The 18,794-nt window shown below is 48.2% G+C and overlaps 1 protein-coding gene and 1 long non-coding RNA gene across 5 annotated transcripts in view; one reads left to right on the top strand and one right to left on the bottom strand.

The window, feature by feature from the left end:
• LOC310663075 (2-acylglycerol O-acyltransferase 3-like) overlaps positions 1 to 7,016 on the bottom strand; it is a 29,713-nt gene extending 22,697 nt beyond the window's left edge. For all 3 annotated transcript variants that reach the window (XR_014504357.1, XR_014504358.1, XM_083410671.1), the window contains exons 1-5: positions 6,877 to 7,016; positions 6,558 to 6,653; positions 3,221 to 3,328; positions 1,510 to 1,580; positions 1,146 to 1,350 (exon numbers count right to left, since the gene is read on the bottom strand). Coding sequence is in view for 1 of the 3 variants with exons in the window: in XM_083410671.1 (XP_083266797.1) it covers positions 1,146 to 1,350; positions 1,510 to 1,580; positions 3,221 to 3,328; positions 6,558 to 6,624 (451 nt within the window). In the remaining 2 variants the exon portion in view is untranslated. The remainder of the gene's footprint in view (positions 1 to 1,145; positions 1,351 to 1,509; positions 1,581 to 3,220; positions 3,329 to 6,557; positions 6,654 to 6,876) is intronic.
• Positions 1 to 18,794, top strand: part of LOC310663219 — a 171,064-nt gene that overhangs the window by 135,525 nt on the left and 16,745 nt on the right. The gene's annotated exons all lie outside the window — the stretch shown is intronic.

Here is an 18,794-nt window from a genome sequence, read left to right as displayed (position 1 = left end):
TGGTACGCAGGATGAGACCCTTCCTGCCCGCGGACTGTCTCTCCAGAGTGGTGCATGCTCTGGCTATCTCCCGCTTGGACTACTGCAATGCGCTCTATGTGGGGCTACCTTTGAAGGTGACCCGGAAACTGCAATTAATCCAGAATGCAGCAGCTAGACTGGTGACTGGGAGACCACATAACACCGGTCCTGAAAGACCTACATTGGCTCCCAGTACGTTTCTGAGCACAATTCAAAGTGTTGGTGCTGACCTTGAAAGTTCTAAACGGGCTCAGCCCAGTAGACCTGAAGGAGCTTCTCCACCCCCATCGTTCAGCCTGGATACTGAGGTCCAGAGCCAAGGGCCTTCTGGCGGTTCCCACCCTGCGAGAAGTGAAGCTACAGGGCAGAGGGCCTTCTCAGTAGTGGTGCCCACCCTGTGGAACGATCTCCCATCAGATATCAAAGAGAAAAATAATTACTGTAGATTACGGCGTATTAGGCAGCTGCCAATTTGGGGGGTTGACATATGGCCAGTCTTATACTCGGCAGCTTTGCTGGGCACCAACAGTGGGCAGCGGGCTCCACTCCACACCAGGAGGAAGCCGCCCAGCAAAGCCGGCTTAGCATCGCTGGGCAGCTTCCTCCCGGCGCAGAGCCCGCTGCCCACTGCCGCTGCCCAGCGAACCCATACCCAGCGTATAAGACGACCTCTGACATTTTAGAGAATTTTCCGGTGTTAAAAAGTCGTCTTATATGCCAGAATCTACGGTATCTGACTTTTAGGAGACATCTGGAGGTTTAGGGAAGTTTTTAATGTTTGGTGTTTTATCGTTTTTAATATTCTGTTGGAAGCCACCCAGAGTGGCTGGGAAAACTCAGCCAGATGGGCGGGGTATAAATAATAATTATTATTATCCTCCTCCTCATCACCATCATCATTTGCACAAACAAACACCCCTTTTCATTTGCACAGGAGCAAAGAATGGGAGGAAGAACAGACATTCTTGCTGGGGAATTCTATTCCCAGGGGCTCTGGGAGGGCATTCCTGAGACTGGGGTGGTTCCTCCCATTGGATGGGCCAGGCAGGTTCTTGAAGATGGTCCTCAGGGGAGGGGCCACCCCACTTCCCCACCCCAACCATTCCTCTCTCTGTTGGCCTCACCTGAGGTCATCATGTAGTCCCGGTAGACGGGCATGCGAAAGAGCCCTGCAAGAAGGGCCAGGCTGGGGCGGAGGCCCGGGAAGGCGCGGGAGAAGCCCGTGGCCTCGGTACAGAAGACAGAAAAGGCCCCCGCGCAGATGATCCCGTGGGGGTGGGAGCCCAGGACGTAGTTCCGCGTCGGGGGCAGCTCGGCCGTCTTCACCAGCTGCAACGCAAGAGGGGCGAGGCCTTTGGCATTTGGACCCCCACCTGAATGTCAGTGTGCAGATTCCATGGCCAGCAGCCTTTGACAGCCACCACCTCCTCCTTCTCTGTGATCTGGTCTCCAGGGGTTCCAGAGACCCTGCCAGCCCCCTTCTCATACCTTGATGGGGAAATAATCCCGGTGGAGCTCCCAGACTCTCCAGCGCCTCATCCAGTCACAGCGGCGCCCACCTGCGAAGGCAAGGGTTCAGGCAGGGGACGGAGTCAGAGAATTGTGGGGTTGGAAGGGGACCCCCAGGAGTCATCCAGCCCAACCCCCTGCAATTCAGGAATCACAGCTGAGGAATCCCTGGCAGGTGACCACCCGACCTCTGCTTAAAAATTCATTTAATTATGACATGCTGATGTTCAATTTTAGTGTTTATTATTGGATTCCAATGGATTATTGCATATTGCATTACTTGGTATAAATTATTTTAAAATTATTGTGACTTTTTATGTAGGATCTGATTGTTACTATTAATACTTGATGTTTTATTATTGTGTGTGTGTGTGTTGGAAGCCGCCCAGAGGGGCTGGGGCAGCCCAGCCAGATGGGCAGGGTATAAATAAAATTATAATCAATCAATCAGTCAATCATGAGGAGCAAGATGATTCTCGGGGTCCCTTCCCTTCCAACTCTGATTCTATGTTACATTTTTTTGGGGGGGGGGGGAGGTTATTTTGATTTGTGTCAATTACAGGATTCCGTGTGTGTTTTTATAGCAAAATTTAATAAATAATGATAAATACATGAATAAATGCGGCTGATTTTTCTGCCCTTCATACAGAGAGAGAGATATGAAATGCCTTCTGCCGTTGTGTCATTTATTGGAAGCTGTCTTGGAAAATACAAAACAGTAAATAGGAAAACAGGTCTGGGATGGTCGCAAGCTGCCCCAGATGAAGGGGGTGAGCTGGAGGGGGCGAGGCAGCAGCTCCAGCTGTGTGGGTCTGGATGTGGGGCTCAGCACCCTTCTCAGACAAGGAGAGGCACCTTTCACCTGACCTCCAGGTAGGGTTGGGGGCAGTGCCAGATTTACCTATAAGCTAAACAAGCTATAGTTTAGGGCGCCAGTCCCTTGGGGGCCCCAAAAAAAATTAAAGGGAAAAAACCTGGATGTGCATTTCCGAAATATAAGATAAAAAACAAATAAAATAAAACCTACCTACAGGAACAGTGTTTTGTGTTGTGTAGGCTCCTGTGATGTAAGTCACGGGCCCCGCCTGCTAGCCTGTTCCCTAAAATATCCCTGGTTTGCTCATTTCTATATATAGGGTACCTACGATCTGCATCTGGGATGCGGGTGGCGCTGTGGGTTAAACCACTGAACCTGGGGCTTGCCCCGTGACAGGGTGAGCTCCCGTTGCTCGGTCCCTGCTCCTGCCAACCTCGCAGTTTGAAAGCACGTCAAAGTGCAAGTAGATAAATAGGTACCACTCTGGCGGGAAGGTAAACGACGTTTCCGTGTGCTGCTCTGGTTCGCCAGAAGCGGCTCGGTCCTGCTGGCCACATGACCCGGAAGCTGTACGCCGGCTCCCACGGCCAATAAAGCGAGATGAGCGCCGCAACCCCAGAGTCGTCTGCGACTGGACCTAATGGTCAGGGGTCCCTTGATCTTTACCTTACAATCTGCATGGACTGCTTGCATGGCTTGAGATACCTATGAGGTCCATCAATTCCCATATAGCACATATTCAACTCAAAAAACAGTGACAATTTGTTGTGGACAAAGGACAGCTGGACGACATATAAAGGGCCCCATCACCTTCAGTAACTTAGGGCCTCATCAAACCCAAATCCGGCCCTGGTTGGGGGGAATCGAACTCACCTCTCTGTGGCGTATCCCAGTCGAAGATCCACCAGGCGCAATACAGGACGCTGATAGGCCAGAAGGAGGTGAAGAGCAGGTAGACCAGGAGAACGGAGAAGAAGGCACCTGGGGGGGGGGGAGAGGGAAGAAGTCCTGGAGATTCTGTGGAATCTTTTTTTTTTTAAATAAATAATTTTTATTCACTTTCCAATAAACATTTTTTCCAAATTTAACATTTGTTTTGACATAAACATCTTTTTGACTTCCATCAGCCTATCTGAAAATTCTCCATAATCTCACTACGTCTCACATTTCTTACAATTATATTGCACATTATAGCTCTTAATCTTAACCTTTCTTTTAAACAACATTTCTATCAGTCTTTTTCACAAAGCTTCTTGAAAGCCAACAAGCGTTAGTTGCTCCTCACATTCAGTTTTGATATATTCTGTAAATTTACTCCAATCCTCGGAAAATCTCTGATCGCGTTGGTTCCTTATTTTTCCAGTCAATTTGTCCATCTCTGCATACTCCGTCAATTTCATTCTCCATTCTTTCTTGGTCGGCATTTCTTCCTGCTTCCATTTCTGGGCCATCAAAATTCTTGCTGCTGTCACTGCATATCTAAACAATTTCACATCTTTCTTACTGATTTCGTTCCCTACTATCCCAAGTAGAAATGCTTCTGGTTTCTTGATAAATGTATATTTCAACATTTTCTTCATCTCATTATAAATCATTTCCCAAAAGCATTTCACTTTTTTACATTCCCACCACATGTGGTAAAATGTTCCCTCTTTTTCTTTACATTTCCAACATTTGTTACAAATTTTATACATCTTACCAAGTTTCACTGGTGTTACGTACCATCTATACATCATTTTCATTACGTTTTCTTTTATTGTAGTACATGCAGTGAATTTCATTCCCTCCTCCCACAATTTTATCCATTGATCAAATTGAATATTATATCCGAAATCTTTGGCCCACTGAATCATAACCGATTTCACTTCCTCATCTTTCGTATGCCACTCAAGCAATAATTTATACATTTTTGACAGAACTTTAACATCATTATTCAGAATCTCCTGCTGGAACCTCGATTGCTTTTCTTGGAAACCTCTCTCCCACAATGTCTTTTTAAACATCGCATTTATCTGGTGGTAATGCAGCCAATCATATACATTTTTCTTAACTTCTTCATATGGTTTTAGTTTCCATTTATTACCTTCTTTCACCAACAAATTCTCATATGTAATCCAATTCCCTGACATATTGACCTTTCTTACACTCATAATTTCCAATGGTGATAACCAGTATGGTGTTTTAAATTCTAAAAGGTTTTTATACCTATTCCAAACCTCATTCAGCGGTCCTCTAAAGATGTGGTTTTCAAAACCTTTATGCACTCTATACTTTTCACACCATAAATATGCGTGCCACCCGAATCTATTGTCGTACCCTTCTAAATCCAACAATTGTGTGTTTTCTAATTTTATCCATTCCTTTACCCAGCAAAGACACGAAGCTTCATAATACAGCTTTAGGTCTGGCAGGGCAAAGCCTCCTCTTTCTTTCACATCTGTCAGTATCTTAAATTTTATTCTTGGCCGCTTGCCCTGCCATATATATCTTGATATTGTTCTTTGCCATTCCTTAAATATTGTCACACCTCTAATTATTGGAATTGTCTGAAACAAAAACAACAGTTTCGGTAGCACGCTCATCTTTATCGTTGCTATTCTTCCCCAAAATGATAATTTCATTCTTCCCCACACCTCCAGGTCCCGTTTGATTTTATTCCATTCTGGTACGTAATTGTTCTGATACAGGTCAATATTTCTGGGTGTTAACATAATCCCTAGGTATTTTACTTTTTTAACCACATTCATCTCGGTTTGTTGCTGTATTCTTTCAATTATTTCTTGATCGATGTTTTTAGCCATTATTTTAGTCTTTTTCCTATTTAATTTAAAACCAGACACCTTACCAAACTGTTCTATCTCTTCCAACACCTCTTTTATACTTTGCTCAGGATCCTCAATAGTTAGAACCAAGTCATCAGCAAAGGCTTTTACCTTGTATTCATTACATCCTATTGTTACACCTTTTACATTTCCATTGTCTCTTATTGATCTCAAGATTCTGTGGAATCTTGTGTTTATGTTGTATGCTGGATATGTGATTGCAAAATTCTGATTTGAAAAACCAAATAAATAAATTTATTTTTTAAAAAACAAACAAAAAAATGAAACCAAAATCACAATGTGGACTTCAAACTGGTTCTGGATGATATATCAATATATCGCCCAACTCTACCCACAAGTACCGCTCCCCCCTCACTGGGATTCAGAGGCCCTGCCTGGGACCACAACCCCAATTTCACAAGACCCCCGAGGATGTGATCTGAAGCCCCCCTAAACCCAGAAGAACATTTTAGGTTGGAAGGGGCACCCCGGGGTCATCTAGCCCAACCCCCTGCGGTGCTGACTCCCTAGTCCAGACTCACCTGGCCCAAAGCTGCTTTGGAAAGAAGAGGGGGTTTGGCTTTTGGGGGAGGGGGGTGAAATAAAAAAAAATAAGGTCTTATATATATAATAAATGTTCATAAATGTACCAAGTAAACATGTACATAAATATATAAACCACATGTCTGAAGCAGCACAGGAAAACAGCCCTGGAACCATTTTGGCTCCCAAACTGACCAAACGATTTCTCTGCAAGGTTGAAGGCATCCCCATTGTCTTTTCCTTCACAAATCTTGTCTTAAGGGTATGTCTGTGTATGAATAGGGTGAGCCTGTGACCTGACTCAGGAACTAAGTATTTATCATTACGAAAAACTGGCCAGGCTCCCCAGGGTATCCAATCAAGAGAGCATTAACAGGTGACCTGCCAGACAGGAAGTAAACAAGGCACTCAGATTTCTGCTGTAGACCGCCCTTTCTGCAATGTAGGCATGATGTTTCTGGGGGTGGTCTTGGACTCCAGGGCGGGCAATTTAAAATGTCTATATAAGGGTGGGCACACCTTTGTTCAGGGTCCTACTCCTGCGTGAGAGGGGAGCACCCTGTTGCAAGAGTTCAATAAAGATCAGGCTTACAAGCTGCTTTGCTTCTCAATATTCTCTGGTTTGCCTCTGTTCTTTTCTCTGATTGATGGAGAACCTACAAAGGACTCTCTAAGGGCTCTTGTGTCCCCCATACGGGAATAAGGGCAGATTTACGTTTATTACAGGGGCCTGGCTTGCCAGATGACCTCCCAAGGGACATGGCCCCAGGAAGAGGAGGAGGCCAAGCTGCCCCTCTTCCCTGAGCACCCCCTGCCCCTCCCTCCCACCCCAGATCCCAACTTACCAAAGAAGAGGAAGGTGAGGACCAACTGGAAGACGCTAAGGGCCTCCAGGTGTTTCTTCAGAGCCATCTTCTGACCCTGGGTCTCAGGAAGAGATGCTGGGGAGAAAATCCACAAGGGGGGGAGTTGGGGGGGGATCTGCAGCAGGACTCCAGCCAGGAGGGGCCCCTGCCTTGGCAGAAGGGAGAAGACGCAGGTGTGTTCAGCACAGGTGGCCTCTGACCTGCATCCCAAAGCCCAGCTGCTCCCCTTCAGCCGTGCCCTCGGGAGGGGGGCAGCGTGTGGGGCAGGAGGAGGAGGAGGAGGAGGAAAGAGGCTCACTTGCCCAGGAGAAGATGTTGTCTTGCCCACGGCTGCAATGCACAGGTCTCTCTCTGCCACCTGCGCTTTGGTAGCCAGGTGAGTTGGCAATGAGGATGCTGCTGACACCCAGGTGAGGCAAAGGGGACCTGGCTGAGCTCTCCTCCTCCGAAAGGAGACAAGGTGTGTCATTTCATTCCTGACCTTAAAAAGGTCAAGCCCAGTGGCTCCCAAACTGGGCGTGCCCAGAGGACCTTCAGATTCCTTTCTTTTAACTCCCAGCCCTGCCTGGCACCTGCCTTGCTGGCCCTCGGCTCCCTCCCCTTGGCCCTCATCCCAGGACTGCCCTGCCCTCTTGGCCCACAAGACAAAGGTTGGGGTGCCCGGATCAATAGGCCCGCTTGCCCACCTCCCTTCTCCAAACCACGGAGAACGGAGGAAGCTGTGCTCAAGGAGATAATAATAATAATAATAATAATCAAATTTTATTTATATCCCGCCCTCCCCAGCCAAAACTGGGCTCAGAGCAGCATAAAATGCAATAAAAAGCAGGGAAGAACCGTTTTCAAAACAACAGATGCATTTCAAAAACAGTGGGACTTACGGTAGAACCATAAAGCGGTATAGTTGGAAGGGACCCCCAGGGGTCATCCAGCCCAACCCCTTGCAAGGCAGGCATCGCAGCTTTGGTGGCACTGTAGCTCTAGGGAAGAAAGAGTGCCTCTGAGCAGGTGAAGAGTGCTCTGAGGATCCGCAGCTGCAGCTGCCTCCCTTTCAAAGGGACCAAGCGCAGCTCCTCCTGATGGCCTTTAGGTGCCCCTGGAAGAAAGACAGGGTGAGAAATCACTAGGGTTTCTGAAGCACCCTGTGGGTGGGGGTGTTGGGTGCTGTTCAAAGGTTGCCCCCCCTCCTCCTCCTCCGTCTCCTGCCAGGCAGGGCAGTGAGGTCCAAGCTGACCTGACCCTGGAGGAGCAAAGGTAGAAATTACACAAACCTTTCTTGGCAACGACATTGCTTCCTGCCTCAGGGCAGGGCAGCCTCTCTACATATTAGCATTTATATATCCCAATACTTTCCTCCAGAAATCTGTAAGCATCAGACATTGCATAAGCAGACACTTCAAAGAGGCATTCTCGTTTTGGCACCTCCAGCAAGACATCCTTGAGGTTCATCCCGTTCTATATTGATGTATCGGAGCCCAATATTATTTTTGGTTGTATAAGACGTAGTTTATAATCTAATGGCACATTAGAAAAGGATCTAGGAGTCTTGGTTGACCACAAACTTGACATGAGCCAACAGTGTGACGCGGCAGCTAAAAAAGCCAATGCAATTCTGGGCTGCATCAATAGGAGTATAGCATCTAGATCAAGGGAAGTTATAGTGCCACTGTATTCTGCTCTGGTCAGACCTCACCTGGAGTACTGTGTCCAGTTCTGGGCACCACAGTTCAAGAAGGACACTGACAAACTGGAACGTGTCCAGAGGAGGGCAACCAAAATTGTCAAAGGCCTGGAAACGATGCCTTATGAGGAACGGCTAAGGGAGCTGGGCATGTTTAGCCTGGAGAAGAGGAGGTTAAGGGGTGATATGATAGCCATGTTCAAATATATAAAAGGATGTCACATGGAGGAGGGAGAAAGGTTGTTCAGGAGTGCTCTGATGGTGTTTCCTGCTTGGCAGGGGGTTGGACTCGATGGCCCTGGTGGTCTCTTCCAACTCTATGATTCTATGATTCTATGATTAGCCACAGAAGGTAAAACACTGGTTTACGAATATATATATATCAAAAAATCAAAACAATCCAATGAAAACATGATCACCCACAATTAAAATCCACAAATAAACATCAGACACATGGAGGGCATGGCAGGAAACTCTTAATCTCAAGGTCGCGGGTTCGAGCCCATCCTGGGCCAAAGGTTCCTCTTTTTCATTTTTTCATTTTCAATTTTACAAAGAATCAAAATGCAAACATCATATTTCCTTTGACTCCCCCCCCCCTTGTGGATCCTTAGGTTATAATTTTTGTTCTGCATCTCCTCACTGACTCCTCACTGACTCCTATCAGTGTTTTTAAGTTGCCCATATATAAAATGATGGAATAGCAGAGCTGGAAGGGGAGGGTCATTAGTCTACCCCCCCCCCCCCGTGCAATGCAGGAATATTTGGCCCAGCGTGGGCTCGAACCCATAACCCAGGAATGGGGAGGTGGGTTGGCTAGGGGTGGGGAGAGAGAGGAAAGAGACCCCAGCCAGGAAGAGCAGGGTTTTTAGGGAAGGGGGGGGAGGAGGAGAGGGGGAAGACTGATTTCCACCTACCGTATTTTTCGCTCCATAAGACGCACTTTTTTCTTCCTAAAAAGTAAGGGGAAATGTCTGTGCGTCTTACGGAGCGAATGCCTGGTCCCTGGAGCCGAATTGCCCAGGGGCAAAAAGCAGATCATGCTTCTTCTTTTTTTGAAAGAGGGAAGTGGGTGTTGAAACAAATCCTCTGATCGGCAAGCGATCGGGAGCGAGATAAGGGGCGCTAGCGGAGGCTGCCTGAGAGGGGGCAGTAAAAGCCCATGGATCCTCAGGATTTTAGCATTGGGTCACCCCAAATTCACCATCAGATCACATAGCATGTCCATGGCTACAGCCTGCACCAAAAAAATCACGCACTCACTGTTTCCTGGGGCCGCAATGGCACAGAAACGTGGTTACAAAGCACAGATCCACATGGATCCTCAGGATTTTTGCATTGGGTTGTAGCCTTTCAGGCCTTTCCCATGGGGGGGGGTGCATTGCTCCCGGGGGAGGGAGGGGGGAGCCAAACAGACACTGAGAGTTGATTCAGAGAAGGAGCTTTATTTCTGCTATCCGGAGTCACAGAAAGGCACCTGTGTGATTGATTCACAGTCAAGCACACCTGAAAGCATTTTACATACAGTTTATATCCCTTTTCCCAGGTCCCCTATCTCCCCCTTTCCCAGGGATCCAGCCTCGTGAGCTTGCGTACGTATGTTGGCAGAAACAATCTCCATTCATGATCAATAGAATTGTTTCTATACTCCCGGCGCCATTCCCGAGGTCTGTGAGTCAGCGAGCCAAGAAAGTTGCGAGCCGGCTGCTAAGCTGGATGCGCTGCTGGCGGCTAGGTCATCTTTTACTGAGCAGAGGAGAAAGCTTAATTCATTTCAGCTACTTTGTGTTGTGCTTTGTGTTACACAGCAGAGCTAAAGCATTTTAGGTTTGCATCCCCAAATAAAGAATTTGGGAAGTCTTGAGGCCTAGTTGGGGTGACTACACACTAATTGGGGTGACCACACAGTCATGATTTGGGTATCCTGTCCCTTCATTCCCCCTTCCGACTCGTCCCAAGGAGGCACTGGCTGATATTCTTGGGCTAGTGCTATAATCTGGGGCCGAACCATTCGTGACACCATTTTATGCATCGTATTTTGCAAGCATTGCAATAAGCAAGGTACACAGGAGCAGAAAAGGATATGATAAGCCAGCTTTCCACACACCCAATGCACATCGTGTCCTTGATCAGAGACACTGCCTCCCCCTTCTGAAGCCCTTGCCAAGTGCTTCAGGCACGTAGTTAGTTCACAGCCAGAAAGAGTTCCTAGTGCGGACTCAGTCACGGTTGTCTGGGCTGGGAAGGTGCGATTACAACGGGGGTCCCCACATATGTCAGAATGATACTGGCGCCCTCAGACTGGTTCACACAGAGCCATCCAGGAATTCGGTGAACCTGGAAAGGAATAGAATGGTTCCATAAAAAAGAATTGTTTCCCAGAGGGCGGAAGCCAAAAATTGGGGCCGTAACTGAGGACTCATTCCGAGGCACAGGGAGGAGGGACATTCCTCCCAAAGCATCTGTGGGTCCCAGAGTGCAGACCGTGCAATGGGTTCGGTTTGCAGAATAAGCCCCCATTTCAGCCATTTATTATTCGTGTTGTGGGCACCCCACTCCCGCATTAGCTGCTTGGTCACCTGAAGGGGTGTGGGCACGCTGACGGCCAGAGGCAGTAAAAATACCACCATGGCCAAAGCCATAGTCACCCACAGCCCTGTCTGCACCACTTGGGCTCAGGGATCTATTTATCTATTACCTATTAGGTTCTTACCTAGTAGGTGCTTAAGCAGTATGTGGACTGAGAACTCCCAGAAGTGCAAACTGGATTTCAAAGGGGCAGAGGAACCAGAGACCAAAGTGCAAACATGCGCTGGATTATGGAGAAAGCTAGAGAGTACCAGAAAGACATCTACTTCTGCTTCATTGACTATGCATAAGCCTTTGACTGTGTCAACCACATCAAACTATGGCCAGTTATTAAAGAAATGGGAGTGCCTGATCACCTCATCTGTCTGCTGATAAATCTCTATGTGGGACAAGAAGCTACACTTAGAACTGGATATGGAACAACTGATTGGTTCAAAATTGGGAAAGGAGTACGGCAAGGCTGTATATTGTCTCCCCGCTTATTTAATTTATATGCAGAATTCATCATGCGAAAGGCTGGGCTGGATGAATCCCAAGTCGGAATTAAGATCGCCGGAAGAAATATCAACAACCTCAGATATGCAGATGACACAACCTTGATGGCAGAAAGTGAGGAGGAATTAAAGAACCTTTTAATGAGGGTGAAAGAGGAGAGTGCAAAATATGGTCTGAAGCTCAACATCAAAAAAACGAGAATCATGGCCACTGGTCCCATCACCTCCTGGCAAATAGAAGGGGAAGAAATGGAGGCAGTGAGAGATTTTACTTTCTTGGGCTCCATGATCACTGCAGATGGTGACAGCAGCCACGAAATTAAAAGACGCCTGCTTCTAGGGAGAAAAGCAACGACAAACCTAGACAGCATCTTGAAAAGTAGAGACATCACCTTGCCAACAAAGGTCCGTATAGTTCAAGCTATGGTTTTCCCAGTAGTGGTGTATGGAAGTGAGAGCTGGACCATAAAGAAGGCTGATTGCCGAAGAATTGACGCTTTTGAATTATGGTGCTGGAGGAGACTCTTGAGAGTCCCATGGACTGCAAGAAGAACAAACGCATCCATTCTGAAGGAAATCAGCCCTGAGTGCTCACTGGAAGGACAGATCCTGAAGCTGAGGCTCCAAGACTTTGGCCACCTCATGAGAAGAGAAGACTCCCTGGAAAAGACCCTGATGTTGGGAAAGATGGAGGGCACAAGGAGAAGGGGATGACAGAGGACAAGATGGTTGGACAGTGTTCTCGAAGCTACAATCATGAGTCTGACCGAACTGTGGGAGCCAGTGGAAGACAGGAGTGCCTGGCGTGCTCTGGTCCAGGGGGTCACGAAGAGGCGGACACGACTAAACGACTAAACAACAAGTAGGTTCTTTGGGCCAGGGGGAGGCTTTAGGTGATTTCTGGAGGCTCCGGGTGGAGCTCTACCACGTGGCAAGATAACGAATCGGGCTGTGGCGCAATTCCCTGATTGAATGTCCCACACAAATACCCTCCCCTGAGAGAGCGGCGTAAGTCTCATTCTTGCAGGATCAACTGGGTGTTCCATTGTGTGGCAAGGTTTCAAAATCTCATGTGGGAGCATGATGTGAGCATGCCGCGTCCCTAACAGCACCTGAAAAAAAAACTTTGACACAGTTCCCAGAATGAATGAATTGAGAAACAGTCTGTATTGCCTTTAGATACAAGCCTTGCTGTGCTGTTGCTGCAAGAACAGATGAGAATGAATCATTTGGAGAAACCTTATTCCGTATGCTGAAGAACCATTGTTGCATCAGGGCCGTAGTCTTGCCACACAAAATGATTACTTGAGACAAAGTATTGCCAACCATTCAGCAAAGGATTATCCAGTTTCTGGGACGGGGGGGGGGGGGCACTGCCTGTGTTTGTTTGTTAACTAAGGGGAAAGCAAAGAAGAATCTGGAACCAGACCCCTTCTGCCGCTAGGCGTGGGATGGGATACTGTCTAGCAGCTACGGGATTAGCAAATGGTTTGGGCTTTGCGATCATGGGGGGTATATTTCTAGCCATGCCCGGGGGGTTATCTTCGGCCCGTACCTCAGGATTCATGAGGCGCCAGTGTTCCCTGTTACAATTGATACGGAAAGGGGGGGGCATGTCTTCCTCCACCCTCCCGTTGGATACCGGAGGGTCCGAGGCAATGACCTCAAGGGAGCCCAACCCCACGAGGACCCTTTTGGCCCCACACTGTTACCTAAGCACCACACTCTACCCCAAACCCCATAAATAAAGTGTCCTTTCCTATACTGATCCGCTATTAAGGGCGAAATAAGCCCAAAATTCCTATGTCTTCCCTCACCCTATCTGGATCCTTGGTAGACCGTACGGAACTAAAATCCCCATTGCGTTCAATGGCTGCGTTCTATCCAATCAGAACCATGCATTCGTCCTTGCAGAGCTAGCTCAGCTAGCCCTGCACGCCTCATTTAACCTCTTGACAAGCTGCTGACGGCCCCCCGCTGGGAGAACAATGAAACCGAAACCCGTGAACTCATAAAAGTGTCAAATCCTGTTACAATGTATCTATTTTGTTTCCGACTTCAATTACCAATATAAAATGGACTAGAAAAGGACTAAAATCTTCAGAAATTCATATAAAATCAATCATAACTCCAATTTCCTTGCTCTTGGTCTCGATCAGCTCAGTCTCTTCAGGACTCCATGACACCTTCCCTGCCTCCATAATCCCCCGAGCGAGGGGTCACGTAGTCCGGTCAAATCACTCTGCCAAGCCTTTCCTCCGGGCAATGCCAGGTGGCAGACTATGCATGCAGGATGTACTTATCTACGCATATCTCCATCCTACGCAGGATGTACTTATCTCAGGATGTACTTATCTACGCATATCTCCAGTTCTGCATATTCCCCCCCCCTCCTCCATATGTTAATCCTGTGTAACCCAACCTCTTCTTAATGTATTCATGATGTGATCTATGTAACCCAACCTCTCCTTAATGTATTCGTGATGTCACTATGATGTATTTTGCACTGTATCATGGGACATGGAGGGAAGTTTTAAAAGTTAATGTCACCCCTTTCTCGGGGTTCAATCTCGCCTTGAACCTTGTTGCGCAATAAACTGGGATCTTCTGCAGCTTGCTCCGGTCTCCGGCTGAGCTCATTTTTCCTCCGCAGGGACCCGCGGACTTAGTCCGACGAGCTGGGTGGCAGAGCAACCTCGTGCCCAGATTTTACCGTAACACAATGTTGACCTCATGGGAAGCTGCTTTTGTTGGGCCCGGTCTATCCTAGCAAGTCTCTTCCTCCCCTCTCAGGGCCATTGCCCCATATGCCCCCGGCTGGTGAGGTGCGGTCCAGGCAGGTCCCCCAGGGGGTGGGGGTGTGCCATGGGTGCCGGTCACAAAATGGCTGCCATGGGGGGGGGGTTGTAGGAGAGGCTGAGCGGGGGGGGGGGCAAACAGCCTCCTGCCCCTTTTAGGGTTTCAAGGCGAGGGTATTGTTGTAAGAATTCTAAGGTCTCAAATATAAATGCTCATAAACGTACAAGGCAAACACCTACATAAATATATAAACCAGGTGTCTGAAAAAGTACAGGAGAGCAATCCTGAAGCCATTTGGACTCTCCCAAATTGACCTCAAATATTCCTCCGCAAGGAGGAAGGAAATGGGGAAGGCGTAAAGGGAATATCTTGTGTGTGCGCTCTGTTTGGTTAAACAGAGCACACATACAAGATATTCCCTTTAGTCAGCCAAACAGGCTTATTTTTCACATCCACTGACACCAACATGCTTTCTCTATTTTCTACCTGCACCTTAGTAAGAAGAAGGATACATTGAATAGCGACAGCTGTCCGGTTGTATTTCCTAAACATAAAACAAGCATTTCATTAATAAATGAAGTGGTCTGTTGTGAATTACTCATACCCAAACGTAGCTTAGAGCATTTAATATAGGAATTCAGTCAGTGGGCTCCCTTTACGGAGTTTTGCTGGCAAGCTCTGCATTTCGCTGGGGAAAGAGAAGGGTCTTGAGCCAAAGGCTCTCCGCATGTATTAAAAAGTTTTAAAAAGCAGAGTACCTCTCAGCATGCCCAGAGGCCTTTGCCACACACCCTGAAAGGAGCGAAGTCAAAGACCTAAAGCCAAACTGATCCCGTTTATGTGTAATCGGGCTTATTCTCAAGGACCGGCTCCATCTGGGATGCAGGATGAGACCCTCCCTGCCCGCGGGCTGTCTGGCCAGAGTGGTGCATGCTCTGGTTATCTCTCGCTTGAACTACTGCAATGCGCTGTACGTGGGGCTACCTTTGAAGGTGACCCGGAAACTACAACTGACCCAACACCGGTCCTGAAAGACCTCCATTGGCTCCCAGTACATTTCCAAGCACAATTCCAAGTGTTGGTGCTGACCTTTAAAGCCCTAAACGGCCTCAAAGGCCCAGTATAACTGAAGGAGTGTCTCCACCCTCATCCTTCAGCCCAGACACTGAGGTCCAGTGCCAAAGTCCTTCTGACAGTTCCCTCCCTGCGAGAAGCCAAGTTACAGGGAACCAGGCAGAGGGCCTTTTCAGTAGTGGCACCCGCCCTGTGGAACGCCCTCCCTTCAGATGTCAAGGTGTTGGGTTGAAATAAACGACAGACGAGTAGTGGGTGTCATCTGGGAGGCATCTCCTCGAGCATGTCTCGGAGAGTCCCTTTTATTGAATATTACAGCATTGCCTCGTATGTGCATGCTGCTGATTGGTTACACGTGGTGCGTAACATGGGTTACAAGGGTTGCGTATAAGACCTTAATCATCATTAGATAAAGGGAACACAGAGTTAGACAGGCAGAAGACTTCCCTAGTAAACAATCTATAGTGATTGATGTAGTGAGACTCAGAGAACGTACAGAGTGCACTTAACATTCCAGGGTGATAAGGAGAGGATGTATACAGATTGATAAGAAGGTCAGGACACAACATTCCAGGATGGTGCTGTGCGATAAGATGGCGCCCGGCACTCTTCCCTGTGCCTTTGGACGCTCGTGCCGATAGAAAAACGTGAGCTCTTAGATGCTCTTAGCAGAGTTCTTAGCAGCGGTACGAAAGCGTTGCCCCGTGTGTGGGTAATAAATCAGACTGAACGCAGGCTTCTTGCTAATCTCTAACAGCCTTTAATGTGAAGAAAAACATCGTAAATCAGTCCCGGCGAGAGAGCAGACATCCTTCTCGCCTCTCAGCCAAAAACGAAAGGAAACTCACACACAAAGAAAGATTCCCGTCTGTGAACCAAACCACGCCTCAGAATGTGAGACGTCACACAGAACTGTTTAACCCTGTAAGTTCTGATTCTCCTCACAGGTGCCAGGGTGGTTGGGAAAGGAATGTACAGAAAGACAACGACGAAGCATCTCCCCCTTTCTTTTCTTACGTACGAGGTTTTACTATACGATTGCAGGGAGGGTAAAGAAGACAAAAATATTTCGGGATACGTGGTATGCCAGCGCATGCCCAAAGTAATTTCGTCCGCATCTCCCTAATCATCTACTGCTGGTGCTGCCACTTCGCAAAGTGGGCGGCAATAATTTTATTGGGTGGTTGAGGGGGAGAGAGAAGCCGAGACCAGAGACGTATGAGACCAGGAATGCATTGGATGAAGCAGCATAGCAAAATTAATACACATATTATGACAATAGCATATTGAAAAAGATTACGAAGCCAACCCAGATTTGGCAACCAACCGGTGAGCCACTGGGTGAAAGAATCCCAGAGGCTCGAGAGTCCAACGTCCTGTTTAATGTGGTGAGTAAGATTTTGCAGAGGAGAGATTGGCTTTAGAATTGTCAGTAATATTGAAACAGCAGATTTCATCCACTTGTTCACAGCCATAATGATGAAGCATCAGCAAATAGTCAATAGCAGCACGATTTTGCAAAAGTCCATGCTGGAGTTCACTCTGTTCTTTATTCAAAAGGTGGAGGGCTTGTGAGGTAAAATTCAAGGCCTTTGCTACGGAACAAGCTAAAGAGTTAATGTTCTTACTATTCCGTACAGCCAATCCAGGGACTCCTAAGAGAGAAACAGCTAAAGAAATATATTCAGATCTACTGGGAAGAGAAACAGAATCACCACAATCATTAGTCAATTCGACAGAGCGGCGATATCTAGAGCCTGGCAGATGATGCTTTAACATCTGACATTTATAAGACATCTGAAGGCATCCCTGCTCAGGGAAGTTTTAAATGTGTGACATTTTAATGTATTTAATGCAACTGGACTTCTCAGCGACCCTTCCCCTCTGCACGGAGGTGGGACTGATTCGGATGGTCCGCCCCCGCCACTTAATGGATCCAAATGGTTTCCAGAGAGTGGTAGGGGATGCTTTATCCCATGTTGATGGCCTTTCAGCTGATTCCCTGGTGGCCCGCTGGAATGTGGAGTTAACCAGGGCTATTGACTGTTTGGCTCCAAAGCGCCCTCTCCAATTGCATGGAGCCCGGAGAGCCCCGTGGATCTGAGGGCAATGAAACAATCGTTGAGACGGCTAGAGCGCCGGTGGCGGATGACCCATTCTGAATCTGACCGGACACAGGTTAGAGCTCAACGTCGAGCCTACCAAGTGGCGATAGCGACGGCGAAGAAGACTTTCTTCACCGCCTCTATTGCATCTGCAGAAAACAGCAGCAGGAGACTCTTTCAGGTGGTTCGCAATTTAGCGGAACCACCTGCTCCATCAGGGCCCAGTATGGGCCACATGATCTCCTGCAACGACTTTGCAAAGTTTTTTGCAGATAAAGTCGCTCAGATGCGAGAAGAGGTAGATTCCACCGTGGGAGCAGGGCCGGGGCAGGAGAGTGCTAGAGTTCTGTCTAGTCACGTTGTGTGGGATCAATTCCAATCTGTTACCCCCGAGGATGTGGACAGGCTGCTTGGACAAGTGAAACCAACCACTTGTCTCCTTGATCCCATCCTGGCTTATAAAAGCTAGCCGGGAAGGGCTGGGCGATGGGCTTCCCTCCGTGAGGGAGCCTTCCCAGACCTGCTGAAAGAGGCGGTTATTAAACCGCTTCTTAAAAAACCATCTTTAGATGCGGCCACGATGGCCGACTATCGCCCAGTCTCAAATCTTCCATTCTTGGGCAAGATGATTGAGCGGGTGGTTGCTGAACAACTCCTGGCATGCCTGGAAGAAGCGGACCATTTGGATCCCTTCCAGTCGGGATTCAGGCCTCATCATGGGGCTGAAACTGCCTTGGTCACACTGGTTGATGATCTCCGGCGGGCTAGGGACAAAGGTGAGAGCTGTTTCCTAGTTCCGCTGGATCTCTCAGCGGCGTTTGATACCATCGACCATAACATCCTTCTGGACCGTCTTGAGGGGCTGGGAGCTGGGGACACTGTCATACAGTGGTTCCGCTCCTTCCTCCTGGGCCATGTTCAGAAAGTGGGGGGGGGGGGATGAGTGTTCAGACCCCTGGGCTCTCACTTGTGGGGTGCCTCAGGGTTCTGTCCTCTCCTACATGAAGCCGCTGGGAGAGATCATCAGGGGAGTTGGGCTGGGTGTCCATCAATATGCGGATGATACCCAGCTCTACCTCTCTTTCAAATCAGAACCAGTGAAGGCAGTGACGGTCCTGTGTGAGTGCCTGGAGGTGGTTGGAGGTTGGATGGGGGCTAACAGATTGAGGTTGAATCCTGACAAGACAGAAGTACTGTTTTGGGGGGACAGGAGGCGGGCAGGTGTGGAGGATTCCCTGGTCCTGAATGGGGTAACTGTGCCCCTGAAGGACCAGGTGCGCAGCCTGGGAGACATTTTGGACTCACAGCTGTCCATGGAGGCGCAGGTCAATTCTGTATCCAGGGCAGCTGTTTACCAGCTCCATCTGGTACAAAGGCTGAGACCCTCCCTGCCTGCAGACTGCCTCGCCAAAGTGGTGCATCCTCTGGTTATCTCCCGCTTGGATTACTGCAATGCCCTTTAAAGCCCTAAACG

The sequence above is a fragment of the Podarcis tiliguerta genome (genome assembly GCF_965153285.1).
Source record: "Podarcis tiliguerta genome assembly, chromosome: 13".
Classification (NCBI taxonomy): domain Eukaryota; kingdom Metazoa; phylum Chordata; class Lepidosauria; order Squamata; family Lacertidae; genus Podarcis; species Podarcis tiliguerta.
This window is presented reverse-complemented; position numbering and strand designations above follow the sequence as displayed.